This window comes from Chiloscyllium plagiosum, unplaced genomic scaffold (assembly GCF_037043375.1).
Source record: "Chiloscyllium plagiosum isolate Xiang-an unplaced genomic scaffold, Cpla_swu_hap1 HiC_scaffold_15, whole genome shotgun sequence".
Lineage (NCBI taxonomy): Eukaryota > Metazoa > Chordata > Chondrichthyes > Orectolobiformes > Hemiscylliidae > Chiloscyllium > Chiloscyllium plagiosum.
In genome coordinates, this window is record NW_028270153.1 from 14,716,524 (window position 1) to 14,734,657 (window position 18,134).

At 43.4% G+C, this 18,134-nt stretch overlaps 1 protein-coding gene across 2 annotated transcripts in view; it reads right to left on the reverse strand.

The window, feature by feature from the left end:
- Positions 1-744: 744 nt before the first annotated feature.
- The window catches only part of hm13 (histocompatibility (minor) 13), a 77,325-nt gene continuing 59,935 nt past the window's right edge, over positions 745-18,134 (reverse strand). The window contains exons 12-13 of one of the 2 annotated variants that reach the window (XM_043710790.2): positions 14,067-14,251; positions 745-4,318 (exon numbers count right to left, since the gene is read on the reverse strand). In XM_043710790.2, the coding sequence (XP_043566725.1) occupies positions 14,104-14,251 (148 nt within the window). In that variant the 3' untranslated portion in view covers positions 745-4,318; positions 14,067-14,103. The remainder of the gene's footprint in view (positions 4,319-14,066; positions 14,252-18,134) is intronic. The other variant, XM_043710791.2, reaches the window with a different exon arrangement.

Genomic DNA, 18,134 nt, shown 5'->3' on the forward strand with positions numbered 1-18,134 from the left:
GGTGGATTACTCTTCAGAGGGTTGGTGTGGACTAGTTGGGCCAAAGGGCCTGTTTCCACACTGTAGGGAATCTAATCACACCTCTCAGGGACAACTGGAGAAGATCACGTAGTGTGGAAGATTTGTCATTTAAATAATAAAGACTGTACAAGGCACATCATCCATCTTTTGTTTACATTTCCTTAAAATAAAGAGCTTATGCCTAAAATGTTGACTCTCCTGCTCCTTGGAAGCTGCCTGACCTATTGTATGTTACCATAGAGCAGTCTGTGGGACTTTGACATGCTCAAAAGTGCTGCTACATTTCCCAAATTGGATTCCCCAATTGCTTTCTAATTAGAGGCTGTAAAAAGTCTACATAAATCTAAAAAGACATTCCGAGAAAAGGAATGTGTACAGAACCTGCTAAATGATAAGGAATAAGAAGAATTTTGTACATTAACAAAGAAAGTAGAGATTAGGAAGCATTTAAACTTTCCATCAGGGATGTTAATCCCAATCAGTATTTGATGTCTTTTTTGTTGGGAAGTACCCCAGCTACAGATAGTGAAATCAACAGTAATGTCACCCCAGTTGAGATCTAAATAAAAAGAGCACAGAGACAACTTACATAAAATAAACAATGCCTTCACCAATCCTGCCCCGAGACAGAGTTAAACCGATTAAACAAGTATTTTCTTTCGAGAAAGCTTTCTCACATGAACTCAGATTTTATTAATAGCAGTAAATGAGACGGCAGCAAGGTTTAATGCATATTGATGGTGGTGCACGCCACAATTTATTGCAAATGGATCACAGCTTCTCACAAGAGAAGCACGTCTTACTACAATAATGAAAAAGCCAGGGAGGGAAAGGAAGGACAGATTCCAGAATGTGAACAAAGTTCAGAAACATTTTTAAAAAATTAAATCCCCTTGTTAGAAACAGAATGGTGTTTTAAAAAAAATTTTAACCACACCTAACTTCCAATCCAGAGAAAGACAGCTGAGTCTAAAATACATGGAGTAACTAACCCACTGATTAGGATAAGAACAAAGGGAGGGTAGAGGAAGTCCCTTCTCCAACAAATGGAAGAGTATCCAAATGACATCAAGCAGACTGAGCAGCTACAAATGTGAGAATTAATTTGCCTTTTTAAAATCAACTTTCAACTAAATACACAACAAGAAATCCCCAGTATACCCTTCTCACACCTATAAGATCTCCTCCATCAACAGCCCTTATTCTGTTACAGAACTGGTAAGAGTCTAGATTACATACACTTTACTTTAAAAATATTGTCCTCATCAAGGAAAGGTGTTAGCACTCGGGCAAGGAATACAGAGCTCCCAATATTAGAATGAAGCAGATTCTGATCAGATGCTGTGCAGTAAGATGCTGAGTGAAATTTCCATCCAGTATTCTTCCATAGCTTCACACAAGCACCGAGTACTGCATTAAGAGTGATGTTTCCCACACTTCCCCTGGATTGACAACTTAAGAAGCCAGGAGAGTGAGAGTGAGGTCAGGTTACTGCCCAGTATCTAAATTTAGCACTGAGCAGACTTTTCAAAGTCTAAGTCAGTGTTGTTACATTGCAATTACACACGTGAATACTGAGCATGTAGAGACATGGGTATTCAGAAAGGATACTGCTTCATTGGAAGTCTCCTACTCAGAACAAATGTTGAACAATTTGAATGTTTAAAATAAAATATGGTTACCTGTAAATAGTTGACATTAAAATAGACCATGAGCTTAACCTTAAGCTTTTATCATGAGCTAGAAAATTTAGCAGGGGCTGATCACACCATCTGGAATGATCTATTATAATTTTCACAAGTGATTTTCAGAGACATCATTAGCCACTTTTGTAGACTGGGATAAAAGAGAAGAAATATGAAAAGTCAAAGCTCAGTAGTTATTTTCAGAAAATATTTAAAGTTAGGGCACCATCCATTGATCTACCCTGTCTTGCCTAAACCATCTCCAGGATTTCCCATCCACCCACAAGACTCCCAGTCCTCCTGGATTCCCAAAACCCAACATTTAAAAGTGGGAAAACAAGAGGGAATCAGGCATGGGTTTTGAAATTATGTGGTATGAACTCTAACATAGAGCATCCGTCAAAAATGCAAACATAGTGACAGCTGTCAACAGTCTCTTGTTACAGAGCAAACTCCTAAAAGCTAGTGATGCTGCATTTATGATACAGCAATGGCCTGTTCAATTTATGAAAACATACCAGTGCTGATTTACTGTGGGGTGTTGGGAGTAATACACCTACAAAGATAAAATACTGGTGAGGAAGGTTTTTCAGATCATCTTACCTCATTCACTCAGCAAAGCCTTTTGCTCTGTCTCACACCACAGTATATCGTCCTTTAAACGCTGACGTTTCTACTCTACCTGGGGGTCCATTCCAAGTTCTAAAGCTCAACTTGCACCTCCAAGCACAAAGCTCTGCACCAGGGGGAGAGGAGGAAAGGGTAAACAAAATCATGGACAGGGTAAACAAAATCCCTGTGACACTGCAAGATGTTCTTATATAACCAAAGTGCCACTGGGCAGGGAAGCATCCAAGCAGATGTTATTGTCAGAGGTCCTGAGTTGTGCTCCCTCTGTAGGCCAAGTGAGTGTAAATGGACAAAGATAAACTAGCAGAACCTTGAAGAAAAGCTGAGGTTAAAACAGGGAGGGGATGGGGAGGAAAGAGAGAAACGTTCATAAAGCCTATTCCTAAATGGAGAAAACAACCAGCAGGATTCGTTCTAAATTACCTTGATACATATGGTGGCAGCAGTGGAGACTTTGTGTAGGCTGTCCAGGAAAGATTACAAATTTTTCCAACAGTTCATTGAATTAAAGATACGCCTGTGTTATGTCGAGAGAGACTGAAATGTACAGATCAGGAAAGAAGAGTTTTGCAGATTGAAAACAACTTATATTCTAGGATTTTTTTTAACTCCCGTTCCAATTGACAAAAGCATTGCGATGCTGACCAACGCATGAGTGCCTGAGCTGGAACAGATGGCTATCAAGAGAGAGAGTAGGGGTCAGACAGACTCGGATGCCAAACCCTTCACCCCTCTTCCACCATTCACAACACACACCGTTCAGGAGCATACATGGTTAACTCACTTGAGCAAGGCACAGGAGGGATCAGTCAGTGCCTTCCTGTGGAAAAGGAAATCAGAACTCAAAACGCAAAATAAAATGACTGCTACATGCACTGCATCAGACCCTGGCTTTCTATAAGCCACAAACACTTCTACAGACATGATATTAACATACACAGTCAGCAAACTTACATGTTTGCTTTAACCCCATGGTGAAAGCTTACATTAATTATATCAGCCACAGTCAGACAGACAGCACATTATTGGCTAGTACATATATATTCATATCAGTTGATATTTATGCTGCTTGTTCGAATTAAAGCTACAAAGAATATTTCTTTTAAGTTGCCATTAACAATCTGTGTATCTCATCTGCTGCCACTGTAAAAAGGGAGCTCAGATCATCTTTTGTTTGCAAAACAAATGCAGAAAAAAAATTAAGATTGTCCATTAGTTTAAACAAAAAAAAGCAGTTCCAGCATTTAGCTTATCTATAAAACTACAGTATGTATAAGCACTTCATCCCCCATCATTGCCTGATTAAACAGCCCAAATGGGTATTCTATGTGCACAAGATAATGTGCTATAAATTTGTCATTCGTCACCGTGTTGAAAAAAGTGGTGTATGTAAACCCCAAATTCACTTTTAAAAACACACAATGAGCCAAAGCAGTCACATAAAAAACAACAGCTGAGGTATTTTTTTCCCTTAAAATACACATCTTACAACATGGACTAGTGTACAGCTGTTTAAAAACTTCAGTTTTCTGCATTTATTTGTAAAACAAAACAAAATGCTGGCACCTTTGAATTCAAAAAGTCATGATCAATTTAATCCATTCAAAATAAATTAAAAAATACAGATAGGCACTGGTGCAACCCCTCAGGTTATTTTTTTCTCTTTAAAAACAAATTAGTTGGCACATTCATAGAAAACACAAGAACAACTGAATAACTAGCACTCTAGCATGATGTAATAAAATACTTTTGTTTCCCCATGAGTTGCCAGGGACGCAAGACACACATGACCATGTCAGTACAATATGGTATCTGCACGAATTGAACACAAAGCAGGCAGTTCGGAGTGAGGACTTTTTTTTTTAAAAAGAAATTGATTGATCCATGGCCTCTCCAGTTACTGTTCCTTCTTGCTTTCTTTCAAATCGTCTGTGGCTTCATCCAAAGGCTCTTTGTCACACAGGGCAGTTTTTTCTTCATACCTACGTTTGAAACAAAATAGAAGTTAAATGCATCTGGAAGATTTATCAAAATCAAAATGCTGGTAGATAGAAGGTGAAATGCTGTCATTTTCCCCAATATCCTTTACAGCGCTGGCTTCCAGGAATTAAAATGACTGATGCAGCGTGATCCTCCTATCTCTCTGTCTCGTCTGATGAAGCACTTCACCATGTGTTTTATAACTAGCTGCCTTGAATAACACATCAAGAATTGAATCTGCAGAGAATAACAATGATGGCCAAAAAAAAATGATGTTATTAAAAAGAACAAAAGAGAAAGAAAAACACACTTCTCATTGAGGGTTTTAAGATCGGAGGCTGAGGATTTGATTTCTGGTCAGTATTCCACATTACCAAACCAGTTCAATGTACATGTCTCAGCAGCCCCAGGCTCAGGAGGGGAACAAACTACGAATGCGGAGCAAGTTATTGCAGATGCTGAAAATCACAGCAGGTCAGGCAGCATCCGCGGAGAGAGAGCAAGCTAATGTTTCAAGTCTAGATGACTCTTCATTTCTGGTTTCCAGGATACAAATGTGCCCTTTATGAGAAATGGAAGGAAATGAGATCAATTGAGCCTCCTCCAATGTTCAATAGGAGTTCACCTCAGAATCGGGCTATTCAGCCCCAAATGAGCAGTGTTACTATCAACAATCTTCACAAACCTCCTCCACTCCACCTGCAAACATATCTATTTTTTTCCTGTTAGGTATTAGCCACTTTCTCCTTAAAGACATCAATACCAAACGCCTCTACTACCCTTAGGTTCAATTGTGGATCTTTTAACCACAATCTTTGAGTAAATAAGTTTCTACTAAATTCTGTTTTTGGATTTATTGTTTACTAATTAGTTATGGCTGATGGAGATCAAACTGTTGAAGTGTGTCATTGGGAAAAGCACAGCAGGTCAGGTGGCATCCGAGGAGCAGGACAGTCAGATGTCTTGGGCATTAGCCCTTCATATGCCCAAAATGTCAACTCTCCTGCTCCTTGCTCCTTGGATGCCGCCTGTCCTGCTGCGTTTTTCTAGCGACACACTTTACAACTTGACTCTCCAGCATCTGCAGACCTCACTTTCTCCAACAAGATCAATTGTGCAAAGTTCAGAGTTTCTAAACAGTGCGAACTGACTCTCTCTTGCCACCACCCCTTGCACAACTATTCCACCCACAATTGGGTGGACAATTTGAAAAGCATTAAAAATGGGGCCACAATGGGGAAAAGGTTTGGCAAGTACAATTTTTACGATCTCCAGCTTTGAACTCTCTAAGGCGGAGATACATTTGATTTTAAAAAGGCAAATTACAAGTGCAGCTGTCAATGTTTCTGCAGGGGACAGCTTAGCAACAGGTGTAGGAGAGATAGGATATGGGGAAGTTGAGATTATATCTTCCCAACAGTTGCAGAAGTGCTTTTCACGGCAGAAGAGGGAAATTCCCTCTAGTGTTCTTGTAATGGTTAGCCCTCAAAGATCATCAAATGGAGTACTTGAAGCGATCTTAATGCTGTCTATGGGACTTGGATGATGGTAGCAATGGAAAGTGCTATTTGGACTCCTTCAGAAGAACTCTTAAGTCTTCACCAACCCCCTCATCCAAGAAGCGCTCCCATTCATCTTTCGTTGAGATCTCCGTCACCACGCCTAACCCCGCCCCCATGCCGAACCCCACCCCTGCCCCGATCTCTGTCCCCGCCCCCACTCCCAGCTCCAGCCCCACCATGTTTTCACCATTCCTCCAGAACTACCCCTCTCTGAGGATGAAAGATCAGTCCTCGGCAGAGGCCTCACCTTCATTCCCCTACGCTCCCGGATTAACGAGTTCAACACGCGGCAAGACATCGAACAATTATTCCGCCGCCTTCGCCTCCGCGCCTACTTCTTCAACCAGGATTCTCGCCCACCCTCTGACAACCCCTTCTCCCGCCTCCAACACACCCCATCCACTTGGACACCCCATGCTGGCCTCTTACCTGCCCACGATCTCTTCATAGCCAACTGCTGCCACAACATTAACCGCCTCAACCTCTCCACCCCTCTCACCCACTCCAACCTCTCTCCCTCGTGCAGCCCTCCACTCCCTCTGTTCCAATCCCAACCTCACTATCAAAGGAGGCGCGGTGGTAGTTTGGCGCACTGACCTTTACATTGCTGAGGCTAAACGGCAGCTCGCAGACACCTCCTCCTACTGCCCCCTTGACCATGACCCCACCTCCCACCACCAAACCATCATCTCCCAGACCATCCATAACCTCATCACCTCAGGGGATCTCCCATCCACCGCCTCCAACCTTATAGTCCCACAACCCCGCACTGCCCGTTTCTACCTCCTGCCCAAAATCCACAAACCTGACTGCCTCGGCCGACACATCGTCTCAGCCTGCTCCTGCCCCACCGAACTCATTTCTGCATACCTCGACACAGTCCTGTCCCCCTTAGTCCAAGAACTCCCCACCTACGTTCGGGACACCACCCACGCCCTCCACCTCCTCCATGATTTTCGCTTCCCCGGTCCCCAACGCCTTATCTTCACCATGGACGTCCAGTCCCTGTACACCTCCATCCCCCATCACGAAAGACTCAAAGCCCTCCACTTCTTCCTTTCCTGCCGTACCAACCAGTACCCTTCCACTGACACCCTCCTTCGAACTGACTGAACTGGTCCTCACTCTGAACAACTTCTCTTTCCAATCCTCCCATTTCCTCCAAACCAAAGGAGTAGCCATAGGCACCTGCATGGGCCTCAGCTATGCCTGCCTCTTCGTTGGACTGTTCCACATATCCTTCTTCCGCAGCTATACTGGCACCACACCCCACTTTTTCCTCCGCTATATCGATGACTGTATCGGCGCTGCCTCGTGCTCCCACGAGGAGGTTGAACAGTTCATCCACTTTACCAACACCTTCCACCCCGACCTCAAATTTACCTGGACCGTCTCAGACTCCTCCCTCCCCTTCTTAGACCTCTCCATTTCTATCTCGGGTGACCGAATCAACAAGGACATTTACTATAAACCGACTGACTCCCACAGCTACCTAGACTACACCTCCTCCCACCCTGCCCCCTGTAAAAACGCCATCCCATATTCCCAATTCCTTCGTCTCCGCCGCATCTGCTCCCAGGAGGACCAGTTCCAATACCAAACAACCCAGCTGGCCTCCTTCTTCAAAGACCGCAATTTCCCCTCAGACGTGATCGACGATGCTCTCCACCACATCTCCTCAACTTCCCGCTCCTCTGCCCTTGAGCCCCGCCCCTCCAATCGCCACATGGACAGAACCCCACTAGTCCTCACCTACCACCCCACCAACCTCCATATACATCATATCATCCGTCGTCATTTCCGCCACCTCCAAACAGACCCCACCACCAGGGATATATTTCCCTCCCCTCCCCCATCAGCGTTCTGAAAAGACCACTCCCTCCGTGACTCCCTCGTCAGGTCCACACTCCATACCAACCCAACCTCCACTCCTGGCACCTTCCCCTGCAACCGCAAAAAATGCAAAACTTGCGCCCACACCTCCCCCCTTACTCCCCTCCAAGGCCCCAAGGGATCCTTCCATATCCACCACAAATTCACCTGCACCTCCACACACATCAGTTACTGCATGCGCTGCGGCCTCCTCTATATTGGGGAGACAGGCCGCCTAGTTGCGGAACGTTTCAGAGAACACCTCTGGGACACCTGGACTAACCAAACCAACCACCCCATGGCTCAACACTTCAACTCCCCCTCCCACTCCACCAAGGACATGTAGGTCCTTGGACTCCTCCATCACCAGACCATAGCAACACTACGGCTGGAGGAAGAGCGCCTCATCTTCCGCCTAGGAACCCTCCAACCACAAGGGATGAACTCAGATTTCTCCAGTTTCCTCATTTCCCCTTCCCCAACCTTGTTTCAGTCCCAACCCTCGAACTTAGCATCACCTTCCTAACCTGCAATCTTCTTCCTGACCTCTCAGCCCCCACCCCCACTCCGGCCTATCACCCTCACCTTAACCTCCTTCCACCTATAACATTTCCAACTCCCCTCCCCCAAGTCCCTCCTCCCTACCTTTTATCTTAGCCTGCTTGGCACACTTTCCTCATTCCTGAAGAAGGGCTCATGCCCAAAATGTCGATTCTCTTGCTCCTTGGATGCTGCCTGACCTGCTGCGCTTTTCCAGCAACTCATTTTCAGCTCTGATCTCCAGCATCTGCAGTCCTCACTTTCTCCTTATTATAGAATAGTACAGCAGGCAAGGAGCCCAGTTAGCTCACTGTGTTTAGGCAGCTGTTAGGAAAAACTAGCTAGTCAATGCCATTCCTCATACCTTGAGAATCATCTCCTTCTAATGTTTATCGACTGCCGTTTAAGGACTACGTATAAACAGCTTCCACAAAGCTTTTTAGCAGTGTATTCCAGACCACAATCTGCTGCGGAAAAGGAACTTACATCTCACCAAACATTCTTTTGCTCCATTATACTGACTTCTCTTTGCCGTTGTACAGTTTGGGTTGCTTCAGTCAATTCTACTTCCATAGTACAGTCAAGAGGGCTGCACACTAACAGCACATGGTGCAACAATCGAATGGGCTTTTCATTCCCCTCTCAGCGCAGCAAGTGATGTAGTGAGCAGACTGGTTACAAGTTCAATAAGTCAATGGTGGGAAGTATAAACAAAGAGATGGGGTTCCTTTGATACTCAATGACAGGATAAGTTAGTGGTTTGCTGACTGCCCAAGGTAAACTATCCACATAAAGGCTATTGGTTTCACTTAAAGACAATGTCAAGTTACAGAGCCACAATGAGAAGATTACTATTACCTGGCAATCATGCAAACCTTAAATTTACACTGCTCTGAACCTCTAGGATAAACCACAATGAGTTTGATGTTATAAACAGCCTTTTCCAAGGAAAAAAGGTTAACTAAGGTTATATTAAAACACAGGTACAGGCAATAGAAAAGTGCTGAAAATAGATCATTCAGCAACTGAAAAAGACAGACCATTTCAATTTCAGCTCCCACCTCTCATACTAACCTGCTTATTGATAACCACTTGAATTGCTAATGAACCTTACTGCACATTCTCCACTTCCCGCAGTTGCATTTCAACTAACATTCACAGCTTTTCTTTTGGGCTAGAAGTATCACAGTGGTGTTAACTTCTCAATGGTAACTGATATCACTTGATGCTTAATGACTTGAGGCTAGACTACTTTTTCTTTACATTCAGTTAGGTTTTAGCTCAAGGCAACTTAATGGTGTAGACAATGTATGTGTTGTTAACTGCTTTAGGCACATATGAATAATGTAATGAGATACCATCACAACTGAAAATTTGAATAAAGTAAAACAGGAAATAGCAATGAGATGACCCCAAAGGTGGATATTAAAGCATGAAGATTAATGGGAGAAAGTACTGATGTGGGAAAGAATAAGTATACAGAATTGTGCTTGTGCGATGCAAGCAGCAAAAAAAAACATCTTTTGGAGTTGAAACTTCAAAAATCAGGACTGATCTTTATAGCGGCAATGGGGAACGAGTTTATGGACAAGATACAGAACCGACAGAAGAGACTGCAGTGAGAGATAGTGTAAAGGGGTATAAGTCTGTGAGAGGGTGTGTGTGGAAGTGTACACATACACTCCCACACACACCCTCTCACAGACTTATACCCCTTTACACTCACATACACTCTCTCTCAGACACTCATAACCGCACCCCCACCCCCACACACACACCCACGTAAGTTTGTGGGGTGAATTTGTGCTTGCAGAATTACATGCTGCCTGATCTGCTGTACTTTTCCAGCACCATCTCGATTCCGATCTCCAGCATCTGCAGACCTCACTTTCTCCTAGCTTCCTCCAGATTCTCCAGTTTCCTCCCACAATTGAGACACATACAGATTAGGTGGATTGGCCATGCTAAATTGCCAAGAGATTCCAGGGATGTGTAGGCTAGGTGGATCAGCCATGGGAAGTACAGGGAAAAGCTTGAGGGATTGGTCTGGGTGGGATGCTCTTCAGAGGGTTGATGTGGATTCGACAGACTGAATGGTCTGCTTCCACACTGTTGGGATCCTCTGATTCTATGAAATCTGTTAGTATTCGTTGAGAAGGTTTAAGAAAGTTAGACAAAGATCTATTTGGATTTCCAGAGGGCCTTTGACAAGGTGCTGCGCAGGAGGCACTAAATAAGATAACAGCCCATGGTGTTCGGTCCTGGCACAGAAAGAGGATTGACTGACTGGCAGAAGGCAGATTGGTGATAAAGGGGTCTTTTTCAGGATGTCAGACTGTGACTAGTGGAGTTTTACAGGAATTAGTGTTGGGGCCAGAATATTCATGTTTAACAATCTGGATGAAGAAACTAAGGACATTGCTGTCACATTTGCAGATGACATAAGATAGATGGAGGGCCAGGTAGTGTTGAGGAAGCGAGGAGGCTGCAGAATGACTTGGACAGACTAATGAGAGTGGGCAAAGAGTGACAGATGGAATATAGTGCGGGAAAGTATAAGGTTATGCACTTTAGCAGGAAGAAGTATAGACTATTTTCTAAACAGGGAAAGACTTCAGAAACTTGAAGCACAAAAGGTTAACATGCAGGTTGGGTTGGCATTTCAAAAGGCAATGCAATGCTGGCATTAATTTTGAGAGGGGTAAAATACAACAGTAGAGATATACAACTAAAGCTGTATAAGGCTCGGTTGAGACTGCATTTGGGATATTAAGAGCAGTATTGGACCCTATATCAAAGGTAGGAGGGGCTGACCTTGGAGGGAGTCCAGAAGAGGTTTACAAGAATGACCCCAGGAATGAACAGCTCAAGAAATGAGGTGCAGTTGAGGACTCTGGGTCCGTACTCGATGGAGTTTAGAAGTGGGAGGGGAATCTGGTTGAAAGTTAGAGAATACTGAGAGGCCTGGATAAAGTGGATGTGGAGAAGATGATTCCAGTAGTGGGAGAGATGAGGACCTTGAGGGCACAGCCTCACAGTGAAGGGGCCACCCTTTTAAAACTGAGTTGAGAAGGACTTTCTTCCGCCAGAATGTGGTTAATCTGTGGGATTCATTGCTGCAGAGGGCAGTGGAGGCCAAGGCATTGAGTACATTTAAGACAGAGATAGATAGGTTCTTGATTAGTAAAGGGGTCAAAGATTATGGGGAGAAGGCATAATCCACAATTATGGGTGTGGGTGGGCTATTTTTCAGAGGGTTGGTGTGGACTTGTTGGGCTGAAGGGCCTGTTTCTACATTGTAGGGATTCTGTGATTCTAAGGCAGAAAAATGGGGATGAGAAACATAACAGTCATGATCAAATGGTGAAGCAGATTAGATCTCAACATTTCTGTTCACACTTACAGAAAGCCCTGTAAACCCTATGGACCAAGTCTATAATTTAGGGGCAGCACGGTGGCACAGTGGTTAGCACTGCTGCCTCACAGCGCCAGAGACCCGGGTTCAATTCCCACCTCAGGTGACTGACTGTCTGGAGTTTGCACATTCTCCCTGTGTCTGTGTGGGTTTCCTCCCACAGTCCAAAAATGTACAGGTTAGGTGAATTGGCCATGCTAAACTGCCCGTAGCGTTAGGTGAAGGGGTAAATGTAGGGGAATGGGTCTGGATGGGTTGCGCTTCAGCGGGTCAGTGTGGACTTGTTGGGCCGAAGGGCCTGTTTCCACACTAAGTAATCTAATCTAATCTAAAAACTCGAGTGTCCCTCAAATACAACACTTCTGCTTCACTATTTCACTTTGAATTCATTTGAAATGTCAAAAATTTGTCTTTCAAACTTAACATAAAATCACTTCAAGGTGATAAATGTACAAAGTCCAGTTAAATGCAAGATCTGCCTGAGAGAGCTGAATTAGTCAGTCTTGGTGGGATGTTAAAATCACAGGACAAATTTCATTTTAAAAAAGTACAGCAGGCAATAGAAATCTCAAATAAAAGCAGAAAGTCCTGCAAATACTCGATAGTCAGGCAGCATCCACTGTCAGAGAAAGAGTTAACGCTTTCACCAGAAATGTTAACTGCTTTGCCCAGCAGAGACGCCATAGAGAGGAGTGGAAGCTGGCTCACTGAATATGTTCAAGCCTGAGTTAGATATATTTTGACTAACAAGGGACACAAGGGTTTTGGGGAACAGGAGAGTGGAGTTAAGATCACAATCAGATCAGCTATGATCCTGTCAAATGGCAGAGCAGCTGAAAGGACCAAATGGCCTGCTTATGTTATGTCTGATGATCTCCTGCTGCCCAACCTGTTGAGAATTTCCAGCATTTCGTTTTTATTGAGAACAACTTCTATGTTCAATTCCATACGCAGCTAGGGTCTCAATCACAACCTTCAAACTGGGGTTAAATACGTGAAGCAGGTTTCACTTACCAAATAAAAACCAAAAAGGAGTGAGAATGCTGTAAATCAGAAACAAAAACAGAAACTGTTAGAAAAGCTCAGCAGGTCTGGCAGTTGAAGAGAAATCAGGGTTAATATTTTGGATCCGGTGACCCTTCCTCAGAACCAGACCAGAAACGTTAACCGGGATTTGTCTTCACTGATGCTGCCAGACCTGCTGAGCTTTCTCAGCAACTTCTGTTTTGGTTTCACTTCCTCACCTCCTGGCATTGGCTCAAAAGAATTAAACTGGTCATCAGTCTACTTTTTTCAAACAAGAAACACTCTTTGGAGACTTAAAAAACGTTCTGCACCAGAGTGTTAGCAGCAAACAATAATTTCAAGTTGGATAGGCACTTCAAGGAAATAAATTTGTAGCGTTATGGGATACAGCAGGGGAATGGGACTATTGTACTGCTCTATGAAAATTGATGGAATAGCTTCTGTGCTGTAATGTCTCTCACTCTATTACAGGACAGCTCAAGCACCAACATGCAAGAAGTTGTTCATTGCTATTAATAAGGTGCATCATCATAAGTGCAATTATGGAGTCTGACAATTAAGTGATTTTCCATCCGCTGAAGATCAAATCCAACATCTATGGAACAGACGCTGTGAAGGAGAAAGGAATGCGTCTGGGAAAAAAGGCTTCTTGATACTGTGGTCAAGCACACGGTTACACCTACTCAAAGCAACTAGAAAAGTTAGGATCTGGGCTACCTTCTCGAAATGTTTTGACGGGGGTCTGGCCGAGATTAGATTAGATTCCCTACAGTATGGAAACAGGCCTTTTGGCCCAACAAGTCCACACCGACCCTCCGAAGAGTAACCCACCCAGACCCATTTCCTCTGACTAATGGCCTGGTCCATAACACTAGCCACAATCAGTTCTGAAGAGGAGTCACTGCTTCCTCTCCACAGATGCTGCCACACCTGCTTCGTTTCTCCAGCTATTTCTGTCTTTGTGAAACAACAGAGCTCATGGGGGCTGTATGCTCTTTCACTTTAATGATCTGCTTGAGAAGTACTGGAGTGAACTCTGAAATAAAGTCAACCAGCATAATGGATGCACAGAGATGGCCATGCTGAAGAATTAGCAATTGTGACACACATCCCACAAGTACAGCGGCTAAGCTTTGCTCAGGGTCATGTTAAGGGCATGCATTTGAAGCTGCTCATTAGTGCATTAAACAGGTCAACCTTCAATGAGAAACACTTCTTTAAAATTGAAACTATGCACAAGGAGAAAGGAAATAAACACAGAAGTTAAACAAGCTTGCTCTGCAGCAACATGCTGGAAATAATACACAGGCAAAGCATGGCAAGACGTTGGTGTACCTGACCCGTTGACAGTTCCACAAGCCCGGTCACATGACTACATGGGGCTCGGGTTCGTCCGCCTTCGGCGGGGGGAGTTGGGCTTTTGCTGCATAGAGTTGACCAGACTCGCAGGGGAGCCCGAGACAGTGGGGAAGTGGGTGAGTCTTGGCGTGTGTGGCATGATCTCAGCTGAAGACTCGTAGCTGATTGAGTAACAGAAAGTGAAAAAGAAAGAGGGATAGGGAAAGAAGAGAACAAATAAAAGGAACTTTTATTAAGAAAGAGTGTGCACAAACAAACGTTTTTAAAAAAGCAAATGCGAAGAAATTTCAAAACTCCCATTAATACAAACCATGGCATTCAGAATTCCTTTATAAATTTAGAACCAAGTATAATTATTTGGAAGGAATCTCGTTCTTAGAAGGTTTCAAAACCTACTTGCCTGGTTTAGGACAGCCATGCATACACGATTGGATTTATTAACTGAAGTTGCTACCCTGGAAATCAAAAATGTTGAACTTTTAATTGGAATGGTGAACAAATAAAATAAGCAAAAGATAACCCTTCATTCCCTTTTTCGTCCAGTCACCAGGATGATAGAAAGGCTTTCTCTGAATGCCAATTTGCTATTGACTGGGGAAAAGTACAGTGAAAGCATAATAACCACACAGACCCATGCAACAAGTCAATGAAACATCAGTTACAGAATGCACTTGAAAACCAAATCTGTTTCTGACTAGTCCAAAATGCTGGAGGCTTCTGACTCACACACTGCACCACTGAGTTAACTAATTGGTGGTAGGATAGATATACCATCAAAACTTTCTGATCTGTAACAATAAATTGTAGACGTTTTGCAATTTGACAAGAGAGGAAACAAGGGCTCAAGTTTCTGATCCTGGTCGCAACATTATTTAACAACCCTCAAGTGCATTTTTGCAGCCAGCATCAAGCTCAATAAATGAAACCTCCCAGGGTGAAGAGTCAAGTTGAGGTCATACAAATAGGAAAAATCAGCTGTCTAGAGAAAGCAAAGGGAATGTAGTTTTTACATTTATTCACAGGATGTGGGCATCACTGGCTCGGCCAGCATTTATTACCTCTCTCCATTAACAGGACTTATACACTTAATGGTAAGGTCCTAGGGAGTGTTGCTGAACAAAGAGACCTTGGAGTGCAGGTTCATAGCTCCTTGAAAGTGGAGTCGCAGGTAGATAGGATAGTGAAGGCGGCATTTGGTATGCTTTCCTTTATTGGTCAGGGTATTGAGTACAGGAGTTGGGAGGACATGTTGCGGCTATACAGGACACTGGTTAGGCTACTGTTGGAATATTGCTTGCAATTCTGGTCTCCTCCACATCGGAAACATGCTGTGAAACTTGAACGGGTTCAGAAAAGATTTACAAGGATGTTGCCAGAGTTGGAGGATTTGAGCTGCAGGGAGAGGCTGAACAGGCTGGGGCTGTTTTCCCTGAAGCGTCAGAGGCTGAGGGGTGACCTTATAGAGATTTACAAAACTATGAGGGGCATGAATAGGGTAAATAGGCAAAATCTCTTCCCTGGGGTTGGGGAGTTCAGAACTGGAGGGCATAGGTTTAGGGTGAGAGGGGAAAGATATAAAAGAGACCTAAGGGGCAACTTTTTCATGCAGATGGTGATACGTGTATGGAATGAGCTGCCAGAGGATGTAGTGGAGGCTGGTACATTTGCAACATTTAAGAGGCATTTGGATGGGTATATGAATAGGAAGAGTTTGGAGGGATATGGGCCGGGTGCTGGCAGGTGGGACTAGATTGGGTTGGGATATCTGGTCAGCATGGACAGGTTGGACTGAAGGGTCTGTTTCCATGCTGTACTTCTCTACGACTCTAATTGCCCAGATAGCTGCTGAGAGTCAACCACACTGTTGTGGGTCTGAAGTCAGATCTAAACCAAACCAGATAAGGATGGTAATTTCTTTCCTTAAGTGTAGTGAACCACATGGGCTTTTCCAACATGCGACAAGTAGACTCGTCATTCCAGATTTTTACTAGATTCAAATTCCACCATCTGCCATGGCAGGATTCAAAGCCAGGTCTCCAGAATATTATCTGTGTCTCTGGATTAACAGTTCAGTGTTAATACCACTATACTATCGCCGCCCCCCAAGGTAGTGTCTGTACCTTAGTATGCACCAACACATTTCAGCTGAAGAAGAATTACATTTAGCAAAGACAAAAGGAAAAACCCTCATCTTTCAGCTTACGTTCCATGAGCACTTTACACCTTTTCACTATGTATCATTCTGCTCTTTGAAAATGTGGGAAAGAACACATTTCCTCGGCCTTTGTGTGTGAAAACAACATGTTAATAGTCTTTTATTGGGCAAATAGAGGGGTGAAACACAATAAGGAGCCCCAGCTTCATTAAAACTGAATTCACCAATATTGAGCCTTCACAAGTACAAAGAAAGTCTATCAGCCTCAATTTATCCATTATAAACCTACTGGAAACTCGGACTGGATACTGCACCTTGATGACCAGCTTTTCCTTCTATTCCTATCTACTCTGTGGAGAAGATAGCGAGATATCCAACAGCCTAAGAGAACAGATCAGTCAGTCAATGGTAGGGAAAGCTCACCTAGATAAAAGTGTTTCCAGATATGCATAAAATTGCTTAAGTAAAGTTAGGTGATTGTACAATTTTTCAGTACATTGCTTCACTTCACTTCTGCTCTCTAACTCCAAGAAAATATTAGAAATCATGGTCTTTCAATCAGAGTTACTGCAATGCTTTATCAGATGGGTTATCAGAGAGTTTAAACAGTAGATTTGCGCAATTCCGCAGAGCTCTAACTCGTGGGTTAAGCAGATAAAAGGCTTATCAAGCTGCTGACTGTTAACGACTCAAACTTTTGTTGGCAAGTGCGGGTGTTGCTGGGATTGAACAGACGAGGGCATGGCCACATTGCTCTCCATGGTCAAAAAAAAATCACTGTTCTATCTGCACCTAGGCTGATGTGTGAAGTGTCCACCTGAGCACAAAATTTGACATAGCTCTCAGAATACTGCACTAAGAGTCAACTCTTCAGATACTAGGACAAAACATGCAAGAGAAAAGAAAACCAGTTCTCTGGTCCCATCCAGGTCACTACAAAAAAACATTTCTGCATAAAATAACTGACCTCCCTGAAGTATGACAAAACAAGCAGGATCAGTGCAGTAACAAAGGTTAACGTATACAGGGATTTGCTGTGCAATGCCAAAAACCTGATTAGCGACAGACAAAAGGTTTGTGTGAAGAAGTGTGGCAACAGAGAATAACGGCGTTAAGCTTACATTTATACAGCATCTATCACATAGATCAGCTCCTACCATCCTCAGGTGCCATGTTCCAGAATTTAACACAAGCAAAAAAAACCTCTTCAATTCCTCAAGTTCTTTTGCCAACTTTCATAAATCTGACCTCAGGCAACAGACCTTTTGCTCAGGGGGAACAGTTTCACCCCCATTGCTTGATTAAAATTCTTGGTTTATTTGCGCTAAGGTCAACAATCCCAGATTTCGTAAAGTCTCAATCCAAATCAAACTCAGTCACAATCACATTCCAGTAAACCAGTTTTGTCTGCCATCCCCAAAGGCCTAATGTGCTTCCAAAAGCATGGCACCCAATATTATAAACAACACTCCAGCTGAGTTCTAACCAGGGATTTGGAAAGGCTTAGTGTGACTTGTTAAATATTCAATGACCCATTTACAAAGCTAAGTACCATGTATGATTTGCTTAACAGCCCAAATGTCAAAAGGAGCTTTTAAATGTAGAAGCATATTTTGGCATTTCTCTTTTGCATTTTCCTGTAGATACTAAATATTGCTGTAGTTTGATTTCATGGGTCCTTCTTTATATTAAGCAAAGTTACAAAGTGGTTATGAAGATCATTCCAGCTAATGTACTATGAATGTGCAATAAGTCACTGGATAGCAACTACAATTGGGAACTTGGGCTGTTTTTTTCTCACATACCCAGAGTTAATTTTAATGTCTCAGTTAATGCTTTTGCTGAGATCAGACAACGCAGCTGCCCAACAATCTTCTGTCATGAATGAC